This window comes from Dreissena polymorpha, chromosome 4, assembly GCF_020536995.1.
Source record: "Dreissena polymorpha isolate Duluth1 chromosome 4, UMN_Dpol_1.0, whole genome shotgun sequence".
Classification (NCBI taxonomy): domain Eukaryota; kingdom Metazoa; phylum Mollusca; class Bivalvia; order Myida; family Dreissenidae; genus Dreissena; species Dreissena polymorpha.
The window spans coordinates 77,219,125-77,244,666 of NC_068358.1; the positions used below are offsets into that span (position 1 = coordinate 77,219,125).

At 34.6% G+C, this 25,542-nt stretch overlaps 1 protein-coding gene across 50 annotated transcripts in view; it reads right to left on the reverse strand.

Moving 5' to 3' along the window:
* Positions 1–353: 353 nt before the first annotated feature.
* LOC127877382 (sushi, von Willebrand factor type A, EGF and pentraxin domain-containing protein 1-like) overlaps positions 354–25,542 on the reverse strand; it is a 117,408-nt gene continuing 92,219 nt past the window's right edge. For 48 of the 50 annotated variants that reach the window (XM_052423189.1, XM_052423200.1, XM_052423190.1 and 45 more), the window contains 26 exons: positions 25,334–25,507; positions 24,835–25,008; positions 24,347–24,520; positions 22,541–22,714; positions 14,286–14,459; positions 13,655–13,861; positions 13,048–13,227; positions 11,961–12,166; positions 11,504–11,716; positions 10,321–10,404; positions 9,901–10,027; positions 8,261–8,371; positions 8,032–8,107; positions 7,779–7,881; positions 7,557–7,600; positions 6,977–7,088; positions 6,677–6,780; positions 6,328–6,430; positions 5,723–5,873; positions 5,327–5,396; positions 4,829–4,895; positions 4,428–4,513; positions 2,403–2,529; positions 2,072–2,113; positions 1,752–1,859; positions 354–917 (listed from right to left, as the gene is read on the reverse strand). In XM_052423189.1, coding sequence (XP_052279149.1) covers positions 837–917; positions 1,752–1,859; positions 2,072–2,113; positions 2,403–2,529; positions 4,428–4,513; positions 4,829–4,895; positions 5,327–5,396; positions 5,723–5,873; positions 6,328–6,430; positions 6,677–6,780; positions 6,977–7,088; positions 7,557–7,600; positions 7,779–7,881; positions 8,032–8,107; positions 8,261–8,371; positions 9,901–10,027; positions 10,321–10,404; positions 11,504–11,716; positions 11,961–12,166; positions 13,048–13,227; positions 13,655–13,861; positions 14,286–14,459; positions 22,541–22,714; positions 24,347–24,520; positions 24,835–25,008; positions 25,334–25,507 — 3,272 coding nt within the window. In that variant the 3' untranslated portion in view covers positions 354–836. The remainder of the gene's footprint in view (positions 918–1,751; positions 1,860–2,071; positions 2,114–2,402; positions 2,530–4,427; positions 4,514–4,828; positions 4,896–5,326; positions 5,397–5,722; positions 5,874–6,327; positions 6,431–6,676; positions 6,781–6,976; positions 7,089–7,556; positions 7,601–7,778; positions 7,882–8,031; positions 8,108–8,260; positions 8,372–9,900; positions 10,028–10,320; positions 10,405–11,503; positions 11,717–11,960; positions 12,167–13,047; positions 13,228–13,654; positions 13,862–14,285; positions 14,460–22,540; positions 22,715–24,346; positions 24,521–24,834; positions 25,009–25,333; positions 25,508–25,542) is intronic. The other 2 variants (XM_052423155.1, XM_052423156.1) reach the window with 2 other exon arrangements.

Sequence of the window (25,542 nt, forward strand, 5' to 3'; positions counted from 1 at the left end):
AAAATGTGTTGTTTACCTATTAGACCTTCGAGTAATTTGATGTACTGATATCATTGTCTCGTAAAATACACAGTAAATACTGTGTATTATACGATAAAATGTTATTAGTACATAAAACTATATATTATACGAGAAAATGATGTAAGTACATCAAATTACTTGTTGGACATAAATCAAATTTAGCAATACAAATCAAAAGGATATGAATGCAGTGCTCGCCATAAAAATAATGTGGAAAACTTCAAGTTTTGTATTCACCAATTTCAGCGGGATATTTATATAAAAGCAGATTAACATTCATAAAATGCATTAAATAATTACAACTTAACAAACAATCAAAAGCGTCGCATAGCCAAAGTGTTTACGTTTTATTAAAACATGTGAAAACAACATTTGGTATGAAATTTGTATAAGGAATATACGAATAAGGTCTTAGAGTAAGATGTTTTCACAAAGAAGCATTATATCATTATATTTTTTTTTCTGTTATCTTGTGCCAAGGTCTGGAAATGGAATATTTTTTTTTTATAATTCCTGCTCTTTTAGTTTTAGCGCCTTCTTCTTATTTTGTTGCATGTTAGCTCATTTGTTTTTCCGTTTCAGAATTTGGTAGTGATAATTTTCAAGTGCGAGACAGCTGTTGAATCTCGTCTCAATTTGTTATCTATTTGATAAATCCGTATCGTGCAATGTGCTTGAAAATACCGATTTTACTTCTCGTTAACGCACATTGCGCATGGTGATGCTTCCAATTTTAGGTGTACTTGTAAACGGCCAAGTGTAAACAGAATTACGTCCAACAAATGAATTCTGTTTTACGTGAATTTTCCCAAAATTCATCCTAAATTTGTCGTCGACATACCGATCCCATCGTTCTGTTCCATGCCTTCCACATCTTTTCTTCGCTCAGCATCAGTCTGAAATACAGTGCATGACGCATTACAATTATGTCTAATCGTGTTTTTTGGTATCAAAAGTGTAGGTTTTGAAGTCTTCTCGTAATGATAGTATGCCTAAACAATTTCGGAAACTGTTACATTGTATATTCAATTGTTTCTCTGGATGTAAACTTTTAATTATTTGACAAACACACGGGCACACGCGAATTCTCCACATACACGCACGCACACACCCGCGCACACACCCGCGCGCACGCACGCACACACACACACACACACACACACACACACACACACACACACACACACACACACACACACACACACACACACACACACACACACACACACACACACACACACACACACACACACACACACACACACACACACACACACACACACACACACACACACACACACACACACACACACACACACACACACCACACACACACACACACACACACACACACACACACACACACACACACACACACACACACACACACACACACACACACACACACACACACACACACACACTCACACAAACACACGCATTCACGCACGCGCACAAACACTGCAAAAACACATACACACAACTCTAGACAATGTGTAGAATCTTAGTCGTATAGTATAACTTGCGATATAAAACATTTGATCGAGTTGTGTAATACACGCAATCGATATTTTGTAAAGATATTTATAACTATCAATGTAGCGGAAAGATATGTTAAAGGTACCAAGAACATTATAAAATACATTCCAATAGCATGGACGTTGCTCTTCATAGTTTGTAGCGATATGTCAATATGTCAGTCTTACAAACTACGCAGACTACATACATACAAGGTCAATTGACTGGGGTTTTGAATTCCTCGGCACGGCTGACGTACTATTCGTCGAAAAATATGAGGAAGACTGTTTCTTCGCTCGTCTTTTCAATGCCGCTCTAAGCTTTTGAAAAGTAAGCAATTTATTATATACACAAACAATAAAATGGTGATTAGTATTTTGTAATGAGTGAATCATATATTGTTTTAAGGTTCAATCGTTAAACTGGTATTAAACATAAACAAACTTATTTTTTTATAGAATTTATGTTAGGCTAAAGTATGTAAAATATAATAATTCTAAATTAGTAAATAATGATTTTAATTAAAACAAACCTGGGGATTGAGCAAGCAATGGCAAATAAATATCATCAAGCCCTGAAAGCATAAATGAAGTTAATATACATAAATGAAAATAAGAAATATAAGACTAAATGATATTAAAACAACAAATAGTAGTGCACTGTAAGAATAATCGTATTATCAAAATCGTAAAAAGCGAAATGTCTTCTTATCGTTTTTATTGTTTGAAAAAGTAATTGTTTATGCACGTGTCAGTGCGATATGAATTAACACTGCGAGTTGTAATAGTAATAGTGGTTGTAGACGTATGTATTCAGAAGTAATAGCAGTAAAAGTAGTTGTTTTTCTGGTAAATAAAACATACTTGTAGGCTATTGCACACGGCAAACACGTACTGTACCCAGGCCATGCGTTCGTTAACGTAGAGCAGACCAATCACCCACGTGCTGCCCATCAGCGGAAGCAGCACGCACAGGCACCGAACACCGGCTCTGCAATATAAAGGCGAAGACACATGCACAGGCAAAAATACAAAACAATCAATTCGTTCATCGAGGTTATTATCCAGTGTCAAATTGTAGTACACGCCTTTTGCTGTGATAAAAACATGTTATCATACATCTACTAAAACAACGATTACTGCAAGTCAGACTTAAAGTGGCAGAAGTTCATGTTATATAATGACAAAACTTAAGGACTCCGAAATTTGTAGCTGTAATTGTAATTGTTTTCAATCGGGATACATTTCTTAATGAACATAGCGATAAAATATAGAGCTGAAGTTTCAGATTAAATCAACGATTTTTTCCATATCAATACGTTTAATATGGTGTATAAATCAAAACGATAACACTTTTTGAACAAAAATTGCCTCACTAACATGACAAAACAACACACTTTAAAAGGGCATTTCATTAAAAATGTTTATATTGCCGTATGCAAAGTCCTCCACAGTATGCAGCAAGTACTTAGATAATTTGTGCATGCTTTGCGACGGCCTGTTTATAATAAAGATTTCTATTATAATACAGTTATCAATTATATAAAGTATTAATTAAATGCACGTTCTATGTTTATATGAGTATAAATGATATGAGTACTATGTATAAAAATCAACGTAATAAGGGTTGATACCTCCTGCATTACTCCTTTTTCCTGAGTTGCATTACGATGATCTGGATTTATACTATCTGATGACAGGCTTATAAATCTTGTTTATAGGGCATATCGACGGTATTTTCTACTAGATGTAGACATGTATAAACACTACCGAGTCCCTCTTGTGAATTATTTATTATAACACTAATATATTGATGTCATTATTATGGAAAAAATGCTAAAATGTTTCTTGCATGTCAATTTATCTTTTCATTACGATTCGAACTAACGTCTACATAAATTGCGTCTTTGCAATCAGTACGATAATGGTCATCGTAGTGCAAATCCGTATAGCGTTACTAAATGAAGGTTTAATTCACAACGATTCGACAGCCACAGCTGCTTGTTCTGTGACGAGGAACGTGTCTAGATGATATTGTATTATAATTGAACCTTGCACTGGGGAAACGGGACTGCACGTGAGTAAAGAGTCACCCCAGATTAGCTTGCGCAATCCGCACTGTCTTATCGTAAACAAAAATCTAGTTCAGGAAGAAGGTGTCGTCCCTGATAAGCCCGTTTTCTCAGAGCGAGGTTCTACTATAAAACAACAACAACATTTGAGTAATCGTGTAAAAAAGCGTACGTATGTGTACAGCAATCATTTAATATATACTTATTAAAATATTTTTTATCTTAATATTATACCATATACATATTTGCTTTCAATATGCGCCTTTAACAAGATATTTAGTTAATTATTGTACTTTACCTCCGTCGCGTCTAAAACAGTTGTACGTTTGTACTTTTGTTGGTTATTAACCTATTAATTATACAATTTTAATTACATATTATTGTATTCGCCCTTGTTGCGTTTTAATGTGAAAGTAGGCTAGTAGGTTAGACATATACCGGTTTAGACCTCCAACGATTTGCATTAACTATTCAAAGGCGCTGACAACAGTTTTAATCATTATGTTTTAATGTCGTATTGAATTTATTGTATTGTATTGCATAGCCTTTTGGAGTTTTTCCATTTTACTAGGTATTGTGATATTTCAAACGTCTTCTGTACGAAATGTAAGACTGGTGAAACTTCAGTCACAGCATCGGTAAACATATTCTTGATTACACGTAACAAATGCTTTAACCTTGAAACAACACCTATAAACACAATTCGCATTACCCAACAGCGATCGCTTAAACTGGGGTCGTTTCTGTGTTACTACCTTGCAAAATGGCAAGGATTTGTATATGTTAGTTTTGCAATGTGAATAATATTAAAACATACTCAGTCTTTCCCTTCGTAGACCTTTCAGATATTGTTTTTGCCTGAAACATTGTTCTTATTACAAGGACCAGGAGTATCAAATTTACCTGAAACAAAAACCAATGGCAACCCAGTCATAAAAATACTACGCATGTTATCATCTCTACAATCAGTTTTCAAATTTACCGTTCCATAAAATACACGTCTTAATTACCTGTATTAGCATTACAAATAAATAATTAACTAAATGGAAAGAAACATAATAACATTCATGAGATTTAAGGACATACGAAACAATAAATATACAAAACTGTAACAGGCTATACAATTAAATTGAACAAGCTTGCACAGTTTTTATAATAAATGCTAGCTTTAGTTTGTTTATCAATAGATTATTTTGTAGTAGAATTGGAAAATATTACTATGATAATGATTGCAGCTGGGCCGACGAAAGACCAAATGAGTCCCCCTTGTAAGGATATCCAACAGCTGTAACACAAGATAAATTAATAATCTTAAATTGTCGTGCATTGGTTAAATTTAGGCGCGGGCAAGTAGGCGATGGAAAGTGCGTTTATCAGAGCGTTACCTTTGTTTGTGCAAAATTGGTTATGAACGAATTAGGAGTTAATTGATTTAACTTTGACTAAACAAAAAATAATTTACCCATTATAAAACAACTCAATGACTTCATCTTAGAGTAGGTTAAAGGTCGATTTCGTTTTCATGAGTATGCATTGTATTGGATATATATTTTACAAAAACAAGTTTTGAATGTTGTTATTTTGAAAACTGGTACGAAAGGATCAGGTTCTTTAAAAAAAAATCTTAATTATTTACCTCCTTTTTCTTATCTTTATTAATAATTAGTGTGTCATTTGTGAAAGGAATATTGTTTACAAGCTTTTAAGGATTCTTACAATTCTTTGTTTCCATAGCCTTCCATCTGTGTTACTCCCATGGAGACACCAACAATAACGGCTGGACAACCTGACCGAAATATAACACTAAGATGCATTCTGCGTACCATGCACACGTTCATAGAAATAAGAGCTATAATCGTACATGTAATTAATTAAACGTATCAAATGTGAGGTTCAGATAGAGTATAATAGTGCGTGCTGATGTCACATTTCGCCATAAAAAGGTTTGGCCTGACAGTAACTTCACAATGAAAAAAACAAACAATTGCAAAATATTAGCAATGGACTCCACATATTGACGCCATGTATCTAGCTAGTACTTAACTACATGTATGATGCAAATAATGTGTTCGTTCAAACTTGATTACATATAATTATTAATATTTTACACACCCCACGCACAGGGAAGCATCCATTTTAATCTGGACTTAGTGACAAAGACATAAAGCACGGTTACAGCTATTTCGATTCCCTCGGCCAGCATCAGAAAAAATACAACTAAATATACGTATTGCAGTAAAGCCGCTATTGTTGTGCACACTATCTGAAAAAACAAAAAATCAAAATCAATAACATAACAACGGCATTTAGCAACACACGTGTACATTCTACTTTAGCTACATATGCATTTCCATTAATCTACAAGCCCAAACAGTATCACCCACGTTTTAGATTTTTTAAACCGCTGCCCGATTGCGATTATGGAATAATAGTGCAGACTTTTAATATCAAAAGCCTTTTGCGACAGCGTCCAATAAGCTTACCCTTTTGTCAATCAAGAAATATAATGTATGATTGGTTTTGGGCAGTCGCTAAACAAGGTAAGATAACCTTTACTTAGGCTTAACATTGTTCACTTTCTATTTGTAAACTGTTTAACTTAAAACAACATGTTGAATGAAATCGAAGGTTGCATTTTAAACATCTCAATTTCGAACAAACATGTATTAAATTAAGATTTACATAATTAGTTTGAATTTTATAATGTTATATGCTACCTTATTCTCTGTTCGATCCACTCCTCCAAGAAATATAGCGTATGACATAATCAACGCACATGACAAATTTAATAGTAATATTATACGATCGGATCTCATGTATCTGAAATCACATAGAAATACCATTAGTGTGTGGATGCTATTACATCTTATCATGGGATGAGTATTTTATCACATATATATCTCACATCACGTGGGTAGGCGATTAAGTGAATGGTTCGTTTTCTACAACGTCACGTTATTGCTATTTTATTACATCAGTAAAGGTTAAAGTATTAAATGTTTTTAATAAATATGCCATAATACTGTAACAAATCCGTTCAGGAATAGTTAAATCAAACATGCACACCTCCATAGGGCCGTGTGAAGGACAACAGTGATTATAAGCCCAAGCATCGACACACTGCAGCCAATTATGGAAATCAAATTGAGTACAAATGTGTTTACGTTTTTCTGTAATGAAGAAGTTTAAAATTTAGAACAAACAAATAAAATGAAACACAAGTTAATTGCTCATAACATGTATGTTTAGGTCTATAAGTTAAGAGTGAACGTATCCATTATTTAATATAAACAACGATTTATGTATTTGTCCAAAACGTGTTTATAATAATATTGTAATGTAAGCATATGTATAATCACATTTTACCTCTACCCAAGGACTAATAAGAATCGCAAAGTTTGTGAGATGGTTGCAAGTGCAGGTGGAAGAAAAAGTTGTCGAATTACTGAGACTGCATCCGAATGTATCCCATGCGAAGCTAAATGATGTTCATTGAACAAAAACAAATATATTGGTAGTGTATGTTACACATGATATACTGCTGCAACACATGTACTAAGGAAAACTACAAAACTTTGTCCACGATCGAATTTATTTTACTTCTTCGAATATATACCGCTTAAATAGTTCGCAGTAACATCAAAAGCACAACAACACAACACGCATATAATACATTAAATTACCAAAATTTTAATATAAAACATTAAAAGAAATGTTTACTAGCCTGGTAAATGCTTAGTAAGCGCCCATTTGACATGTAGAAAGGGAAATATGATTATGCCTTAAATGAATAATTAAGTTCGCACAATTGTTTCTAGATATTTAAGTACACAAGTAAAAGATGAAAACTTCATGTTGAATATTTGATATGAACTATATGTATCCCTGTTCTTTGCTCTCCATCGAAAAGTAACAGACAGCGATGCCAAACATAAACTTTGTATACCTTGACGTGTTCCAAAAATTGCAATTAGGTCGGCCAGGTTTGTTCTGAAAAGAAAACATGATGATGCATGTTGATAACCATCAAGTTATGTCGAGACGTATACATTATTTAATTCTGTAGACATGAAGCATGAAACAAACACGAAATTTAAAATGGTTGAGCAAGCAGATTTCTTATAAAACATCACTGACAAAACAAACTTTATATATATTATATGGTAACCTGAACATAGCCAAGCGTTAACGTTATACTGAAGTCTAGATTAGTTTCCCAGTTGTCCATTGTGACTGCGACTACCTCTGATGAAATGAATGATTGAGTGTTACTGCAATAAACAACATTTAGTTGTTATGTACTTAATTGATACAAAAATATTGTACGGAGTAGCCGGTTGTTTGTATGACATTATACTGTTTTTAATATTTTGAACAAAAGTAAAACTGTAACGCTCCGAGCTTTGTCGCCAATACTTAACCTTTCATTGCCGACATTGTTAGAAGACAAAATGCCTGACAGATTCTTGTACACCACTGTTGAAAAGGTAGAAGATTCTAAAACAAACAATATCAGCTTAACAGTAAAAATAGAATATCTTAAATTTTGATGTTTTTAATGAGTTTCACTATTAAATCATGTTTTTACAAACGGTGAAACACAATATGTCACACGTGTACATTTAAATACTTGAAAAAATGGAGACTCACGTGAGAGCGATGACTTGGGCAATAGTATAGAACTCTTAATGTCTTCATGTTCATGTTCCTTAGGAAATCGAATGTCGGATGTATTTGTGTCAAGACGACTCACGTGCAGAACTGAAAACATCAATTTACTACTGGACAGTAATGATATCGATATGGTTTCAAGAAAATGAACCAATATGGTTTGTATATGTGTATGGTGACGAGCTTTTTTAAAAACCATTTTTCGATTCTCATTCTGCTCTATTGTGAAATACATAACCCTTAAAGGACCGATGACAATTCAAATATACATTGATTTAAACATATTTGAAATCCAAAATGCGTTCATAATTATAATGACTCTTCAATAACGATATGTATGTAATAAAAATAGTATAGAATATTATAGCGTTTTTTTTTAGTTAATTTGGGTCTCTTTTTATAATCCTTGTCATGTTTCATGTTTACTCTTCGACAACATAATTGACATCTCGTCTTTTGTCAATCAGATTCTTATCTAAATATCGATCGACCAATCAGCGATCGATAAATCTTGCGCGCCGGTTGCTAACGACCTGTCCGCCATTTTCTAGACAAGCCGACAATTATACCACGAAATTCGCTGATTTTGTTCGAAAAATAGGAAATGAAAGATAAAGAAACGGTGTATGGTATAAGGTTAATGTAACTCGGACAATCGGTATCCAGATAGATGAGTTAGAGGAATTTAATGTATACTATGTCAAACGCAGAAATGTGGTCATGACAAATTCGAGTGGAAGCTTCAATGTGTAGGGAATATTGGTATTTGAGTAACTTTACAAAATCTAAGTTATACATCGCTTTTCATGTCAGAAACAAGTGAAAACTATTTTATGAAACTATTTTAATAAAAACTTATCGATTCCACCGTTTTGTTGATCTGCACTGTCAATTATAATTATTGATAAATGTCCCATAAACAATGTTTAATATATAGGTTATAGGTAATAACTTGGGGGATTTCGGTACCCGCTCGGCGTCAGAAAGTGTGTAAAACAAATGCGAAATTCCAGTTATAAAGCGCTATTCATGTCAAATACATGTGGGCAAATGTTTCGTGCTTATTTTCGCAAATAACATGGGTAAATACCAGTGTTTATATATCAATATGTGGGAGCTTGTTTAAAGTACCGAAATACCCGTTATACATTGCTAATGTTATTTATAAACTATTTTTCTTTTGCATTTGCATAATAAATATATTACATAAACCTATTTTACCAGTGTTATAGGGGGTAAACACATTGCACAAAAATCATCCGGAATATCGCGTAATTTATACCTACTTTGTCCATATATAATTGTATTTTATATCGTGTCTAATTTATTGCAGATACTTCTCCTTATAAACTATTTAAACTTTTTATTATGTGCTAAATATATAACATTTATCCCATCCAATGCAGAAGACATAGGCTTATCAAACATGAGGAAATATTTATCCAAGATAACGTGTACAAGATCATTGGTTATGGACACCTTAAAATAACGCAGTTTAAATCGCATGTAAAATATTGTAGTAAAATAACTAAAACGTTTTTCCATTAAAGCATACATTTTATTTAGTCAAACGGTCGATTCCTAGACAAAGATTACAATCATCACAGTACAAGGCTTACCGATATTAGCTGCCTTGACAGTTTTCGATACGTCATTAGACGCGTTCATTGACTTCGATATCACTTCAATGTAACGTCCCACAACTTGTAGCACTTCTGCCGCTCCTGTTTTCTCTTTCTCGTTCCCCTTTATAGAAGGAAAGCAATGAAGGTTTTTAGCGTTTGACTTTTTTATTGCCGACGTGTTTTGTATTTAACTAATTATGAGTATCGATTCAATTCCAAACTAAATTTATCTTAAATCTATAAATCTATAATAAATAAATAACAACATAAACGAAATCTAATAGTAATAACATGCAATTAGTATTTTTATTACATATGTCGATTCTTGTTTCTGTTATCAGTTTCTATCGCTTTTGATTAAAACATCATCAAAATGCATTAATTCAACACGATAAAATAATCAATTTGAAATACCTTATTGTCATTATTGTCTTCTATGCTCTTCCACGACAAAGTATTGCGCATGTCAAGTAAGTTGCTTGTGGTGTCTAGGAATTTCTAATTAATGATTCACACATGTAAATTGTAAAATATCATTTGCTCAATATTATACTCGTAAAGGAATATTGTAGTTGACACGAAGTTCCGTTTTATTGTCATGTTATTTTAATATAATGCTTGTAATGCAAACAATCCATTGTAATTTTACTCTAACTGATATAAAATGTATACATACCAAGCATGACTCGGATGAGCATTATACGATAAAATTGCGTTATGTTCTTTTGTTATAGTAGCAAAGTCCAACTAAGAACGACATACAAATTATAAGCGAAATGGGATACTAGGGACGTTATTTATTGTTATACTTCTAGTTCTTACAAATTAAATAAGCTGTTACGTTGTTGCCTTTTGTGGACTCGCTATAAATTTTTTGTTTTTCAATAAGTGCTGCCCAATAATTTTGTTTCACTAAACTGTACAGTAATAGAGCGAACACCCCATAAGCAGCTTTATGATGAAACATATTAATACATATGTGTGAGTGTTGAGGGGTAACACATCATTTATTATAGTTTAAAAGGAACTAGAAAGTTCTAATTAATATTCCGACATACTGTTCTTCATATAATAATCATATGGCCATGGATGCAATAAATATTCACTTCTTTATATTAAATGGAAGCTAGTTGAAAACTATCTACTAAAGAATTAGGTTTGTCATTGCTTTTGAAGGTTATGTTTACGACTAATTAAAAATGAAAATATACATAATAACGGGATATTAAAATAGTTAATATAACAGATATGGGGTTTTACTTTTAGCACTGCCCTTCGCTTAACTTGATATACCCATCTCTGCAGTTTCGAGTAAATCGCTTAAGTAATGTTTGATAACAAGGTCGGATAACGACACTTGCAAAAGAGACAGACTCCTTAATAAATAATGAAATTATTTTTAAGGTGATCTAAATTGATTTAAGCATTTAACTTTCCGTATAAAAATCACAAGGTAGATACCTTAAAGAGGCAAAGCAGAATATTAGAAGAGTCCAACACTTCCAACTTTCAATTTTAGGTGCGGGATCTCATTCAATAAAAAAAGTAAATTATCAATACATCTTTTTCTTCTAAGAATCATTATAATAAAAAGTACCTGTACTTGGTCGTTAGTGACTTTAGTAATATTCTCACTAGCAGTAACAATGGTGCTGAGAATATCTGTGACCTTCTGTAGTTCCCCACTACTTGTCGAAGAGCTTCTCTGATTACCAAGTTCCGATGTTAATGATACATTTGTAATGGCCGAAAGTTGATCGAGACTTTCAGACAAACTTTCTTCCGTGGGACTAGCTTTTATTGCATCAACCTTCATACGAAGTTTTATATATTCTAATATTACGCATTATCATATCAAATTAATTAGCATACACATATTTCCGCTTTAACCATAAGTCAGGTGGTTACCCAGTTATATTTATTGTGTGTATTGTTGTATATGTGTGTGTCGCGTCTAGTAAGTCTCATTACTTGGCAATTGGTATTTTGCAAAAACGGACCGTTTCAATGCGAATCATTAGTTTTAATTTAGCAAATACTTAGCAAATTTGCACCTGGGCAGAAATCTTCTCAATCTCCTTACGAACACATCCATCAACAGGTGGAAGCCATTCGCCGCCAATTGAACATTTTCTTCTGATTACACCCACGGCTCCCTTTTCATGACAATCAATAACTTGAATGATTCCTGGTGACGTTTGTGGCCAGTGTCGATCTGCTAGGTCAGTATTTGCAGAACAGTTCTGCACTTGTTTTTCAACTAAAAATATAAAAATCGTTAAGATAAGTATGTGTAACTTTTTGTACTTTGCATATGTTTAGAATGATTAGTTCACTTTCAAAATATCATTGAAGTAACTTAATGTTCACATTTTTTTCAATAGAACGCGACTGTTTTATACACGGAATAACCTCTAATTGACCACTTTATAAAGTGACAAATAAAGAGAATAAAAGCAAAACCAAAGCAACTAACAATACATATAAATCAAAGGAATAATCTCCACAAATTGTTCTAAAAAATTTCATAGAAAAATATAATAGTTTATGAAAATTGTTAAGTAACAAAATACGTTTAATCAATACTCATACATCTTAAGGATTAAGGTGCAAGATACAATTGCAGTCTGACATCGATTAAAATAAAAAATTCCGTCGAAAGGCTATTCTATCACACACGCCTAATTTTTACTGATTTCTAGCATATCTATTTCGGCATTGGTTCTCGTTTGGTCTAAACTAGGCCTACATGTCAAATCATAGAACACCAGTTATCGTTATTTTTAACGTCGTTATCTGAGTTAGGTCGGCATGAGGAAACTAGGTTACTAGATCAAATTGTAGACAGTTTTGACCACTCTAAAGCCACATGCAGACTTGCACAAACTTTGTAAGAAACTTCATTTTAACAATATTTAGAGATATTTACACACAATTTAAATATCGTAATAAAAAGTCCCCATTTAAAACATGTTTCAATTTAGGGAATATAACATAATTTAAAAAATGTTCGAGTGTATGTATGGCATGCAAAAGTAAGCATGCAGTTAATGAGTGTGCATCCCGTGTGTCTATCAAAGAATCTCCGTGTATACATCTAGACTTGTAATATATGAAATTATTGAAAAAGAATCAACTAGCCTTTCACACAAATTGGTGGCCTTCCGCTCCATTCACCATTAGATAAACAAGTTATACTCTTAAATCCGGATAATATATATTTTTCGGAACAAGCAAAGGAAACAGTTGTATTTTGGACATTCGGTAATTTATAGCCGGAGGTAATCGTGACTCCTTCACTGACGTTAAACCCTTCACAAACTGAAATTATGAAGCATTTATGCTATGATCAGTCTTAGAAATAATAAATGAATGATTGAACACACTTTATGAATCAATGGACATTAATGAACTAATAAAAACATGATTTTTAAAATGTATAATTCAATTAATGAACGAACAAATAAAATGAAGAAGGGAATCAATTAAAATTAAGTAAGATATGAATGAAGTAATAAATACATGAATTGTGAAATGTATCATTCAATAAATGAATGAATTAATGAATGTATGCATAAATGAATGAATTAATGAATGAATGTATTTATTAAAATGAACTGACGACGAACGAAAACAAAGAATCAAGTTATAAACGAATACATATATATATATATTGTTTTATAATGTATAAAACTCAATTTAATGATAAACATCTACTTAGGTTTTGGTAATTAAAACTACATCTTACAAATAGCTACACAATCGGCAAATTGCTTCTTCTCCCAATACCCAGTTTGTCCTTTAGCGAGACATTTTATGGCTTCGCTTTTGTCACCTGTGGTGTTGAAAATATAATATCCGACGTCGCATACCATAATAGCCTGCGCACCAAACGTAGTCCTGTTGCCAGTGTATGTTATTTCTTGCTGACGACCTTTACTTATAGGCCCGCAATCTAAAATTCAGGCGATCATTCACAGCGGCTTAGACATGAATATGTAACCATCTCATGATTGGCTTGTTTCGTAAAGCTTTGTATATTAAATATTTTGTATGATATTACAGAAGCATACAAAACATAGTGCCCAATTGTTAACATGTATATATTTATTACTTACATTATGGTACTTAAAAGTAATATAGCCAAATTATAATGTGGATTTTATACAATTATGTTGAGGTAACCATATATCATCTGGACCATATTGTTCAAATGGAGCTTAAACAACGCTGCAAAAGTTATAAAAAGCAAGTTATTTTTAAAGCTACTCGCTATCGATCTTTGAACATATGTTTGAGAAAATGATAAAGTTGAAAGAGTGGACCCAAAATTCAAACGGTATAATAAAATACAATATAAAACAATAAAGTAAACTCACCGACTGGTGTACATATTCCATACGTCTTAGACCAACTTCCATTGCTGAGACAAACAGATGTATTATCTCCTACCATAATATATCCCTTATCGCAGCTTACATTTGCCAATGATCCAAAAGTTTGCTTTTCCAGATACGTCTGAGCATTTGCGATGTCGCTCAATGGTCCACAATCTAAATTTACATCAATATTATTAAGGGCGTATGCTGCAGTTTTAATAAAAATTATGCTGTATCTAGAATTTGATAATTTTTGGTATTTAGCTAGAACCATCTGTTGTGGATAGAAAAATAAAATAAAAATCATGGGTCACCAGTGTTGCTATTTTTTTATTCGCACTTGAACAACAAGTCTATTTCAGCATTAGAACAATTCACCAATCAGGTAATAACATAAAAACTTGAGTAAAGTAATGAGAAAACTGTTGAAACAATCTCTATTTCTCAGAAAATATTTAATACTGGGTTAATCTGACTGCAAATTTACTTAATTGTAAAAATGAATATATTTATTCATGTTTCTTTTTAATCAATTTTCAAACAAAAACAGAACCAATAGAATTTCACATATTAAAACTAATTAAATGCATTAAAGTCATTTTTATTTTTAAATGCCTTCCTGTAGCTAGATTTTATAAAAATCTACCCAAATGGTTTATGCGTTATAACTTAATACAAATATAAAAAGAAAAACATAGGTTACCAGAGTCGTTTGTTCACAACTGCAGTTCGTCTCCTAAAAGTTCTTTCAAAAGATTATTATTATAAACTTTGTGTTCCTATGACTGTTTGTTTATATTAGAGCGGAAGTAAATGGTCTTATGGTACCTTTTGGAGTAATGCAGTAGCAAGATTAACAAATCTGTATCCTCGCCGATCAACGTTGTGGTGCTATGATGGGATCGTTCTACTATCGCTTTAACAATATCAACGTCTGCATCCCCTTGTGAAACAACGACAGTACACCCCCTATTAATCAGAGCTGTGCTGATCAGAGCAATCATGCCTACCTTGTTTTTGCCACGAGATAAAAAGTCCTCCTTTTTGCATGAATATTCTGTTTCCTTGGTGAAACTCACAATAGGGTTCACGTTTTTTCCTCGTAGCTGGTGTGTGTTGTCTTTGAAAGAAGGACCGTCTTCGTAACCATCGAACACTGTCACTTGTTCGTAATGCCTTACTGTGAAATCTGCATAAGACTCGGCTATTGCGTTATATTTGTCGCCTTTTTTCCATGGTAAACGATGAAGTAAGGAGCCACCATCAAGCACGTAACACTCTGTTTCAGGAATACAGTTCATCACAGCCTCACTTGATGCGTTTTCATCATGATCTCTAATTGCCTGAATGATCTGAGGCTTGTCTGCTTTGCGAAGTATGTTCTTAGCTTAAAAGAGGGCATGAGGATGAGGGCTTAGTTCATACGACAATACGTCGTCAAGGGAAAGATCTCCAGATTTGACACTTCAAGGAAACGTTGGAAAAGAAGGGCAGGATGAAAAGCACGGTCTTCAGCAATCTTAACAGCGGAGCTATTCCGAAGAGTTTTGACTCTATCTGTTCTCTTAAATTTGTAAGCAAAGGCCGACTTTCCTTTGATTTCTCGTATGATCTTGTTCCCAACCTCCTGAAATGCATGCACATGCACATCTGATCCAGCCACTAGCCCATTGACAATGTTTCTCAGAGTAGGATCAGCTGTGTAGGGTGAGCAGGTTGTAATCTTGGTATGCATTTTCTCGAGATCAGAAGCATCTCTTTTGATGCGAGCCTCAGTTGACTCTTTGTGTGATGGACTTGTAGTATAGGCAAGGTCGGTGAAATCCTGCAATGCACTATTGTACTCAGATGTTACAGGTGCAGATTGGGTCCAAAGGTTTTGCATTTCCTCGATCATCCCACTGCCGCGAGTTAGACCGCCTGCGCTCTTAAGAGACCTCATCAATGTTTGCTCAATGACAAGATCACTGCTTAGCCCAGCCCAGCACTGATTGCTCCTACGGGCAACGTGAAAACCATCAACAATTTTTTTATAAACGTCTGGATGCGTTTCTCTAGGCTGCTCATTTGCTGAAGATAGTAATAAGCAGATCGCATATAATTGAAGTGCCCAGCTGCAGCAAAGACGGATAGACAATCGGATACTGCCTGCAAATGCATCTGCCAACACCCAGTACGATCCGCCTTGATCAACATTCTTGCTATGCTGACCATGAGCTAATAATTCAGCCATAATTGGCTTGTCTTTGATGTTTGGGCAAGTTAATGTTTCTTCTTCTCTATAGCCGTCTTGAGTGTGATCAAAATCTCAGTACATGTAGTATTTGCTAGCGTCGTCTCGCTCCTAAGAAGGGAAGAGTACAACTCCTCGGTCTGATCCAGAAGTATCTGAATCGCGGGATCTTCCTTGGTCATTTCGGATACGAGCAGGATGTTAAGGCACTTGTCAACAAGAAAATGGCCCCGCAAAGCCCTCTGGACAGCCTACACTGTCATTATGTGCACAATTGCATTTTCCCCATAGACAGTCTCAAATATGTTTTTAAGACCGGTTCCTTCCATGAGGGATCCTATGGCCCCTAGCAAGTTCATGAGTGTATGAAAACACCCCAACATCAGAACAATGTTTTTAGGCAACTACTTTGTGGTGCAATCATTATTTCGGCAGCCTTGTAATACAAGGGTTGGTCAAACGTTACAATGGCGTGAATTTTGTGCTTCATCGAAAGGTTGCAAACAAAGTCTAATGTTGACAGAATGCACGATTTTTCCTCAGAGTACATATTGATCATAGGCAAAAATTTGACGGACGTCTGCCCATGGTGCTGGCTCCCCTGGTGCAAAATATGCATCATTCTCTGCCAATTCGGCGTTGCCTGCCTGAATCTAAAGGAGACTTCCCACAAAATATCGACCCTCTTGATATAATCCAGAAATCGCGGCAGGTCCTCGAATACTACCTCATGACATTCATGTTTTAGTAACCTGTACTTCAAGATAGGAATTTTTGTCTTATTTCTAGTGTTCAGCACTGAGGTCTGTTTTCGCGGAATCAGAAAGTTCGTCCGTGCTCCAGGGGTGACAGATGCAATGATACCCATCCCATGAAAAGTACCTTTGCCATCAAGGGTGAGAATATTATGGTCAACATTATCGGCGGAAAAGAGAACATACATCTCCAACGAATCTATATCACTACCCAGGAATCATGTTCCATACAATCCGTTGCATTTTTCTCAAATCTCATAACTTCTGTATATGAACAACAAAATCCCATTTCGTGAAAAGTATCGACAATGGACTTTGACCGATATAGATGATGGATTTGTACAGCAAGTCCCACATGTAGTGGTGCAATGACAGCTCGTGGACGAACTGCTTGAATAATAGCATGACCAACTGCCGCAACCTTGCGTCTTGTGTCTTTTCCATAGAATAATGTCTCCAGTAGTGTCCGCAGACTAGTCGGAAGGAATGATAGAGCTGACTCAAGCTTTAAATCCTCACTACTCGGATACCAATTTGTCAAGGTAACACCCTCAGACTTAAAGGTCAATTTTAACACTTTTGGAAACTTTATAATATTAAAGATAATTGTTTGAGATGCGAACTAAAACTATTTGCAACAATTTAGCGTTACGCCTTATGCCATTAATCACCAGGTAAATCTTCCAATAACGCACCTTTTTCTCAAAGTTGGACTGACTTACCTCCCTTGCTGTGACGTCAGAGCTGTACATCCGCTATATTTTAACAGCGTTATTTATGCCGAGACGATCAACTGTATTGCTATTACTTCAATACTGTTATGTTAAATTATGGACTTTTCTGACGAATCTGATCATAATGAAGATGAACTGCATGAAATTAGACCGTATATGTACAGTACACGCCATTTTATCGATGTAAAAATCGATTTACAAAATCCCAATTAGACCAGACTCCTTTTCCCAAAATGGCTGGACAAAGCCTTAAAGTGTTCGTTTTTAGATTTTTCATCATCTATCTAAATTATTGTATTCTTTCCTTGTAAATAAATGCAAGTGAAAGAAATCGTATGATTGTAACACATAATTTAACCTATAACAATAATTCTAATCATTTGCACCCACTCTAACTGTTCATCGCCCATGTTTGGTCTAGTTCGTAATCTTTTCCACTTATGCATAGTGCAAATGTAAAGTTCAATACCAATTTCAGAAGACAGAAAACACACTGCTGTATTTTTCTGGGGTAAAAAACGCGACTTTTTTCCGAAGCGTTATTTATGGACGAAAATGAAAAACATAATATCCTAATTTTTGCAAACAAATGCGCGTGTGATAATCATTAGCGGTAATTTGATTGCCTCTGAATAACCCCCATGTCACTATCAATCGATCATTTAATTGGTTTATTGCAGTGGTATGGCTTTGTTATACATACCACACTAATCATTATGTGTACTCCTCCACGATACAATCGTGGTCAGTTACTGATGATAGTAACCGGGTGTACTCCGCCTGGAAATCGTGCTTTTCATGCATTATATTATCAAAATATTTTTTCGACACGGAAAGCTTTTTAACAAATTAATATTTAATTCATTACAAATATATTACAAATATAAATGTTTTGTTGAATTCCCCAATAAGAATACCAATTTGTAATCTGAAACACACTTCTGATTGTTTTATGTTAGCGCGCCGTTAACAAATTTTATCGTCAAATATACAGTCGGGGTTGTTAGCAGATATAAACGGAATATGTCTTCTTTTCCAAATTTCAACATGTATTTCACACCCATGCACATGACAGTTTTGTTGTCTTTTTAGACGCCGATGATAAAAGGAAACCGTACTCGCACCTAGCTGTAGGCTCCCGCACCTGGATTAGTGATAATTTCGTGTTGTTTGTGCTTTTCTCAGTTTGTAGCCACGACGAAACCATAATTGATTTTGATTAGTCGGCATTTTGTTTCATTTCAGACTCCATGCAGTTCTCAGATTATAATCTCTGTGATTTATTACTCTAACTTGTTAGTTTCTGACCTAGCGTGCTACTGAAAATAGCCATCGGGATTATGTTTTATGGCCCAAAAGAGCACACAGTGGCTTCGACCCGTGTTTTTGATCCCTAGATGTAAGATAAGCACTTGCACTATTAAATATTATGTTGGTCAGTACAAACATTCTACCGAAAACCGCAGACCGCGTCTTTGTTTTATTGCCCAATCAAGCCCTGAACATCCAATATCCTGTGTTTTACGACACACAAACTTTAGATAAGCACGTGCCGTCTGTTAAAACAATGATTTTTTTTTAGATTAGTAAACAAATCGGAGTAGCTCACACAGTGAATTCCCGTAAATGATCTCGGAAACGAGACTTGCTTATAACATTTAAAATAACGATATGTATTGTCAAAATAATTTCTAAAAACAAATGAGAACCATCCAACATACACCATACACAGACGACACAAAGTATAAATAGTTTGGACACTTTAAATACAAACCAATGTTTCAATACAGAAACAACTTGTACATGTGATGATACTAAATATAAATTAAGTTTTTTTTATTGGTCTTTGCAAAAGAATATGAATTGTACAAGACGATTTTTTTGTGCAATCAGTATAAAGTACAATACAAATGTATGCAACTGAATGTAATTGTTCAATAATGAACGAACTAAAAGAGTGTAACGATAACGATACAGCGTGTTTGATTTTTATTTTATTCAAAGGAATTGTCAATGGCAAATAATTCGCGAGATACCCCGGTACATAAGTTGAAATTCACTACGAAACTTTTCATCGAAATTTCATCAAATCTTTTAAAAGAAACATATGCCGAAATTCGTTTGATACTTTAGAAAAAATGGAGAAAGTTTGTGTTTATGAATTTGAGCACCGTTTCGTCAATATTTACCAGAATTTAATGTTAACAATGGAAATCGGCCATATACGGAATTATCATTGTTTTGACAGATGACATCCGATGGTAATTGTATTAAGTATGCAGAGAAGCTGGCGAAATGTTAACACAATCGCGCATCAGTAAATATATCAGCGTATTATCTGTATCTGTTTCTAATGTTCGTTCATTTTAAAATTATTCAGCATTTGCAATAGTATACAATAAATATTTGTAAATATTTGCATGGCTAGCACGACCGATTTTAGTGCACTAAATCTTCTTCAGTTTTTTGTCATTCGGAAACTGGAAAAAAATCACATTATCTTTTCCAGAACGTGATTTACAGCCAAAGACCGCACAGATAACCATTTTCCCTATTACTTTGAAAACAATTTCACGAAAATATCAATAAAAAAATAAAAATAAAACCCAAATTCAGAACTATCGCATAGCGGACGCGAAAATGCTTGTTCAGCTGTGACGTCACAAAACAGGGGTGAACAGGGGAGATAAGAGATTCAACGCTTTGCGAGTTACAATCATAAAGTCAACAAAATCATCCTTTTCAGGTTAAACACAACACGCAAACTTTATTTTCCCGATAATTTAATCATATTTCAATGTAAATAGCGTTAAATATAGTGACTTTGGAATTTCTTTGAAATTGACCTTTAATAGCACTTTTGATTAATCTAGAAGCAGGTTCAATTATAGCACGTTTCTGGGACTCTTCATCTAATTCCTCACACTTTTGTTTGTAATATGATCTCAATATTTGCGATGTTTGTTCTCTCATCGTAACAATATCGTCCAAACCTTATCCTCCGGAAAAATGAATAGTGTCATTGAAGCGTGTTTTAAGATGCTTTTTCAAACTGTTATTGTCATATGGTTCCGAATCAGGATTGCAAAGGTACCGTCGCATTATTTCTCTCAAAGACGTAATAGTTAGTTGTTCCTCATTGTGTTATTCTAGGTTAGAACACGTCTTCTGAAATGATTGATACTTATCTTCATCTTTAGGACGACCAGATTTTCTGCGTTTGATTTCGGGGGCATTTTAAAACTCTATCGGAACAGATTTGAAGGACCGAAAATTTCCACTACATGAATGATGATAAAGTCCGTCTGCTGCATGTAAATCTCGTAAATAGTATTCAATCCGGCCCTTAATAGTAAGTCCCCACTCTTTGAACGGGAATCACAGACCTCTAAAATATTCTCCACAAATTGGTCAGTTCGTACCCAGTTAAAATGCCTTTTGTCCAATTCAACCTTACAACCACATAGTATGCAGTCTTTATGACTTTCAAAACCTCCACTTGATTGCCTTGTGGTTATCATTTGCACAGAACTACAACTTCCCTTTGCCACATAACTTTTAATGTTTTTCTTATTTGTGTACTGCTGACGACATTTTTATGTACTTTTGTGCCAGCCTCAATAACAAGATTATCCTTCCGCTTAACACTAGCTTATTTATTACCTTCACTCCCTTCCACTGAATAGCAACCCAGTTATTCTTGGAACTTGGAAATCTCAATCTCCTCCTTGCATATTGGACACAAATCTTGTCTGGATGTGCTCGCACTCATTATAAAATCATTTATGGAAAATGAGACAATAATAACTTGTTTAAAGTTCTGATTTAAAGTGATGTAATGTACACAGATTGTGTCCAATATACTGGAATTGTTGACACAAACTTTAAAAAAAGGCAGTGTTTAGCATACGCAGGTCTGATATGTTTGTACAATGGTTGTCTGTATTTATATATATTTTTATGGTTCTAGAGCTTCAGTATCGGAATATTCAAACAAGGTCTTACTGGGGACTAATATTTTAAACAAAACATGAAAAACTATTTATAATAAAATTACGAAAAAATGATACACAGTTGAGTTAAAAGTTATGCACGTGCGGTCATTGTGTTAGCGGTCATTTTGACACCATGTTGTATTTCTCTGGCACGTAATAGACTAACATAATTTTTTATTATCTAAATGTGACCCCCGAAACCTAAGTATAGACACCAAAAGTGCAATTTGAGTGAATAGTCACACAGTTATCATCATTAATAGGTTTTGGCGGCCATCTTGGACGACATCTTGAAATAAAAAACTTTCCGGTGGTTCGATTTTGGTGAACTTTTGATATGTTATAACGGGCATCATACCCTTTCAGAATCAGTTAACATACCTTTTGTAGCAATTTTTGGGGGGTTGAGTGTTTTTTTTTTCATATAATGACCCGACTATTGCACTAATGAAATAACGCGACATAACATGTATTTATGTGTACAAAGTTCCAATCACATATTAACAAATCGTGGACACTGTAATACTGTAAAACTCACCAACAGGAGTACATGTTTGGCCCGTGCTGTTCCAGCGCCCATCGCTGCCACATGTGGATATTCCACTTCCTATAAGTTTGAATCCATTATCACACGATATTGTAGCAGTTGATCCATATGATGTGGCAGTTGGTGACACATGTCCATGTTGAGGCACCGGTAGACGTCCACAATCTGCCACAATATTTACGCTTTTATTGAAGAAGTACAAAAAACTATGCATTGTGTCTAAGAACCAGTGCATTATGCAGCAGTCTGATAATTGAAAACTGTTCATATACAGTCTAAAGTTTGACACCTTAAATTATGCACATAATAGCACACGAATATTAACAGTTAACGAATATACCTTAATTGAAATGCAGGGCCTTATAAATAGTTATATCAACTAAACTATCACAGACAAAAGATGGAACCAGAGCCACATCTTCCGAAACTATCACAAGGCACTATTGTTTCTTACATGAAAACAGCAAAATAACACATCATACATATTGTAAATTATAGCAATATTATTCAAAAAAATATTTAACTACGTTGAAAGTACGTGCATATTTGTGATCATAACCGTTTACGTATCGTGATGATCCTATCAGATTTTATTGGAAATTATCAGATCTTGCAGACAACTGTGTGCAATGTTAACAACTTTTGAACGTTTTAAACATTTGTGCTGAATTATTAATCGGGATCATGACATCAAATCTTATTGTTATTACCAAGCGTTATTATTGTACCATTAAGAAATATAAACAATATATGTACTTCCAAATATTGGTGCCTTCCGTCGGTCTTATGCCTGAAAATTGTAACGTTGTGGTACGATATGTTTCGTGCTAAAGAAATAATGAAACCGATAGTCACTAAATTTGTATGATTCAGTCGAGGCACTATTCGTGAATACCATGGATTCAATCGTGAAATATACCGCATTCACAATCGTATCGTATCGTTTCGAGACGAAGTGATGCTTGATAAACGTTTGATGCTGTATTGCCTTTTACAATGACGTACTTATTCGGAGATCCCGATCTTGATACTCGGTTCGGATCGACACCAAATTGACGACTCATTCAAAACACCCAACTAAGACCAGCAGTTATCGTATCTAAACAAGAGATCAGACTGTGTCAATCGTGGAACATGTAACTGCCAAATCGTAAACAGATTACAACCGGTTGCAAAGCAGCGAATCATTACATATTGGAACGCATAAAATCGTGTATAATCGTGGATTCTTCTAAACAGATAATAATCAGTTACGTTTGGCCAATTATGGCATTCCTCGAGGATCGCACGACAGTGAGAACAGTGAGAACATAGCAGTATGATTCCTTTTCGAATGATAACTCATTGTCCGAATTGTATACCAGCTGTTCGCTATAGGACAATTATCATTTTACTGTGAACTTATAAATGATATGGTCGTTTTAAATCAATATATGACAACAAACTTTTATGTAGACAAATATAATCCAATTTTGTAACACATATAAAAGTAAATGTATATAATAAAAAGCTTTTAAGATGACGCGTGAATTTGCATGTTTTGATCACCAGCCATCCGTCTCCAAAGTTAAGTATGTGTCTCTGCTAATCAACCAACGTGTGGAAACAATATTGTGCGCGATTATTCAGAAAACTGCAGACAAAATGTACAAACAACACGATGACCTATTTATGTTCATCATTTGTAAAGTCTACACATAGATTAATGTGATAAAACATCGACTGTTTTGTTCAAAGTGAAATGTGTTAAAATCACGTTTTTGCAAATGGCGAACACTGCAATACCGTCGAACTCACCAACAGGAGTACATGTCTGACTCGTATTGTTCCAGCGCCCATCGCTACGACATGTTGATAATCCACTTCCTGTAATATTGTATCCCGCCTCACACGATACTGTAGCAGTTGATCCGTATGAAGTTGCGGTTTGTGACACTTGTCCATGTTGAGGCGCCATAAGACGTCCACAATCTGCAACAATAATCAAACTTACATTGAATTAATACAGCCAAACTGCGGAAACAAAAAGGTAGAATATGCAATCATAAAAACATATACAGGCACAATTATTTATTAGAAATAGCATAATCTCCGAAAACCCCATTAGCATTCTTGATTTGTATCCATCGAAACTGAGGGCTGAGTGTTCAACAAAACCACAGGCAGATTTTTGTGTGTGCACCTATGGGATAACGCGACATAAAATGTTTTTTTGTGTACAATTTGATATCGTGTTCAAATCACTTTTAAACAAACCGTCAACACTGAAATACTGTCGAACTCACCAACAGGAGTACATGTCTGACTCGTATTGTTCCAGCGCCCATCGCTACCACATGTGGATTTTCCACTTCCTGTAAGATTGTATCCCGTCTCACACGATATTGTAGCAGTTGATCTGTATGTAGTGGTGGTTTGTGACACCTGTCCATGTTGAGGCGAGGTTGGGCGTCCACAATCTGCCAGAGTATTTACACTTTACTTGAAGAAATAACGCAAAACTGAACAAACCACAAGGTATAATGGGCATTTATAATCATATCAATAAACATATACAGGCACAATAATATTTGAGACACGATCCTCATCCCCGAAAACGCCATCGCCATTCCCGACTTATATCCGTGAAAGCTGAGGTCCAAGTGTTAAACGTTAACCACAGGCATATATGCTGTGTGCACCTATGGAATACCGTGACATTTAATTGACTTTTTTGCTAATTGTTAAATTGTGTGCAAATAACGTGTTAACAAATCGTCAACACTAAAATAATGTCGAACTCACCAACAGGAGTACATGTCTGACTCGTGTTGGTCCAGCGCCCATCGCTACCACATGTCGATATTCCACTTCCTGTAAGATTGTATCCCGTCTCACACGAAACTGTAGCAGTTGATCCGTATATAGTGGCGGTTTGTGACACATGTCCATGTTGAGGCGCAGTTGGACGTCCGCAATCTGCAACAATAATTGACTTCAATTAAAAAAATGAA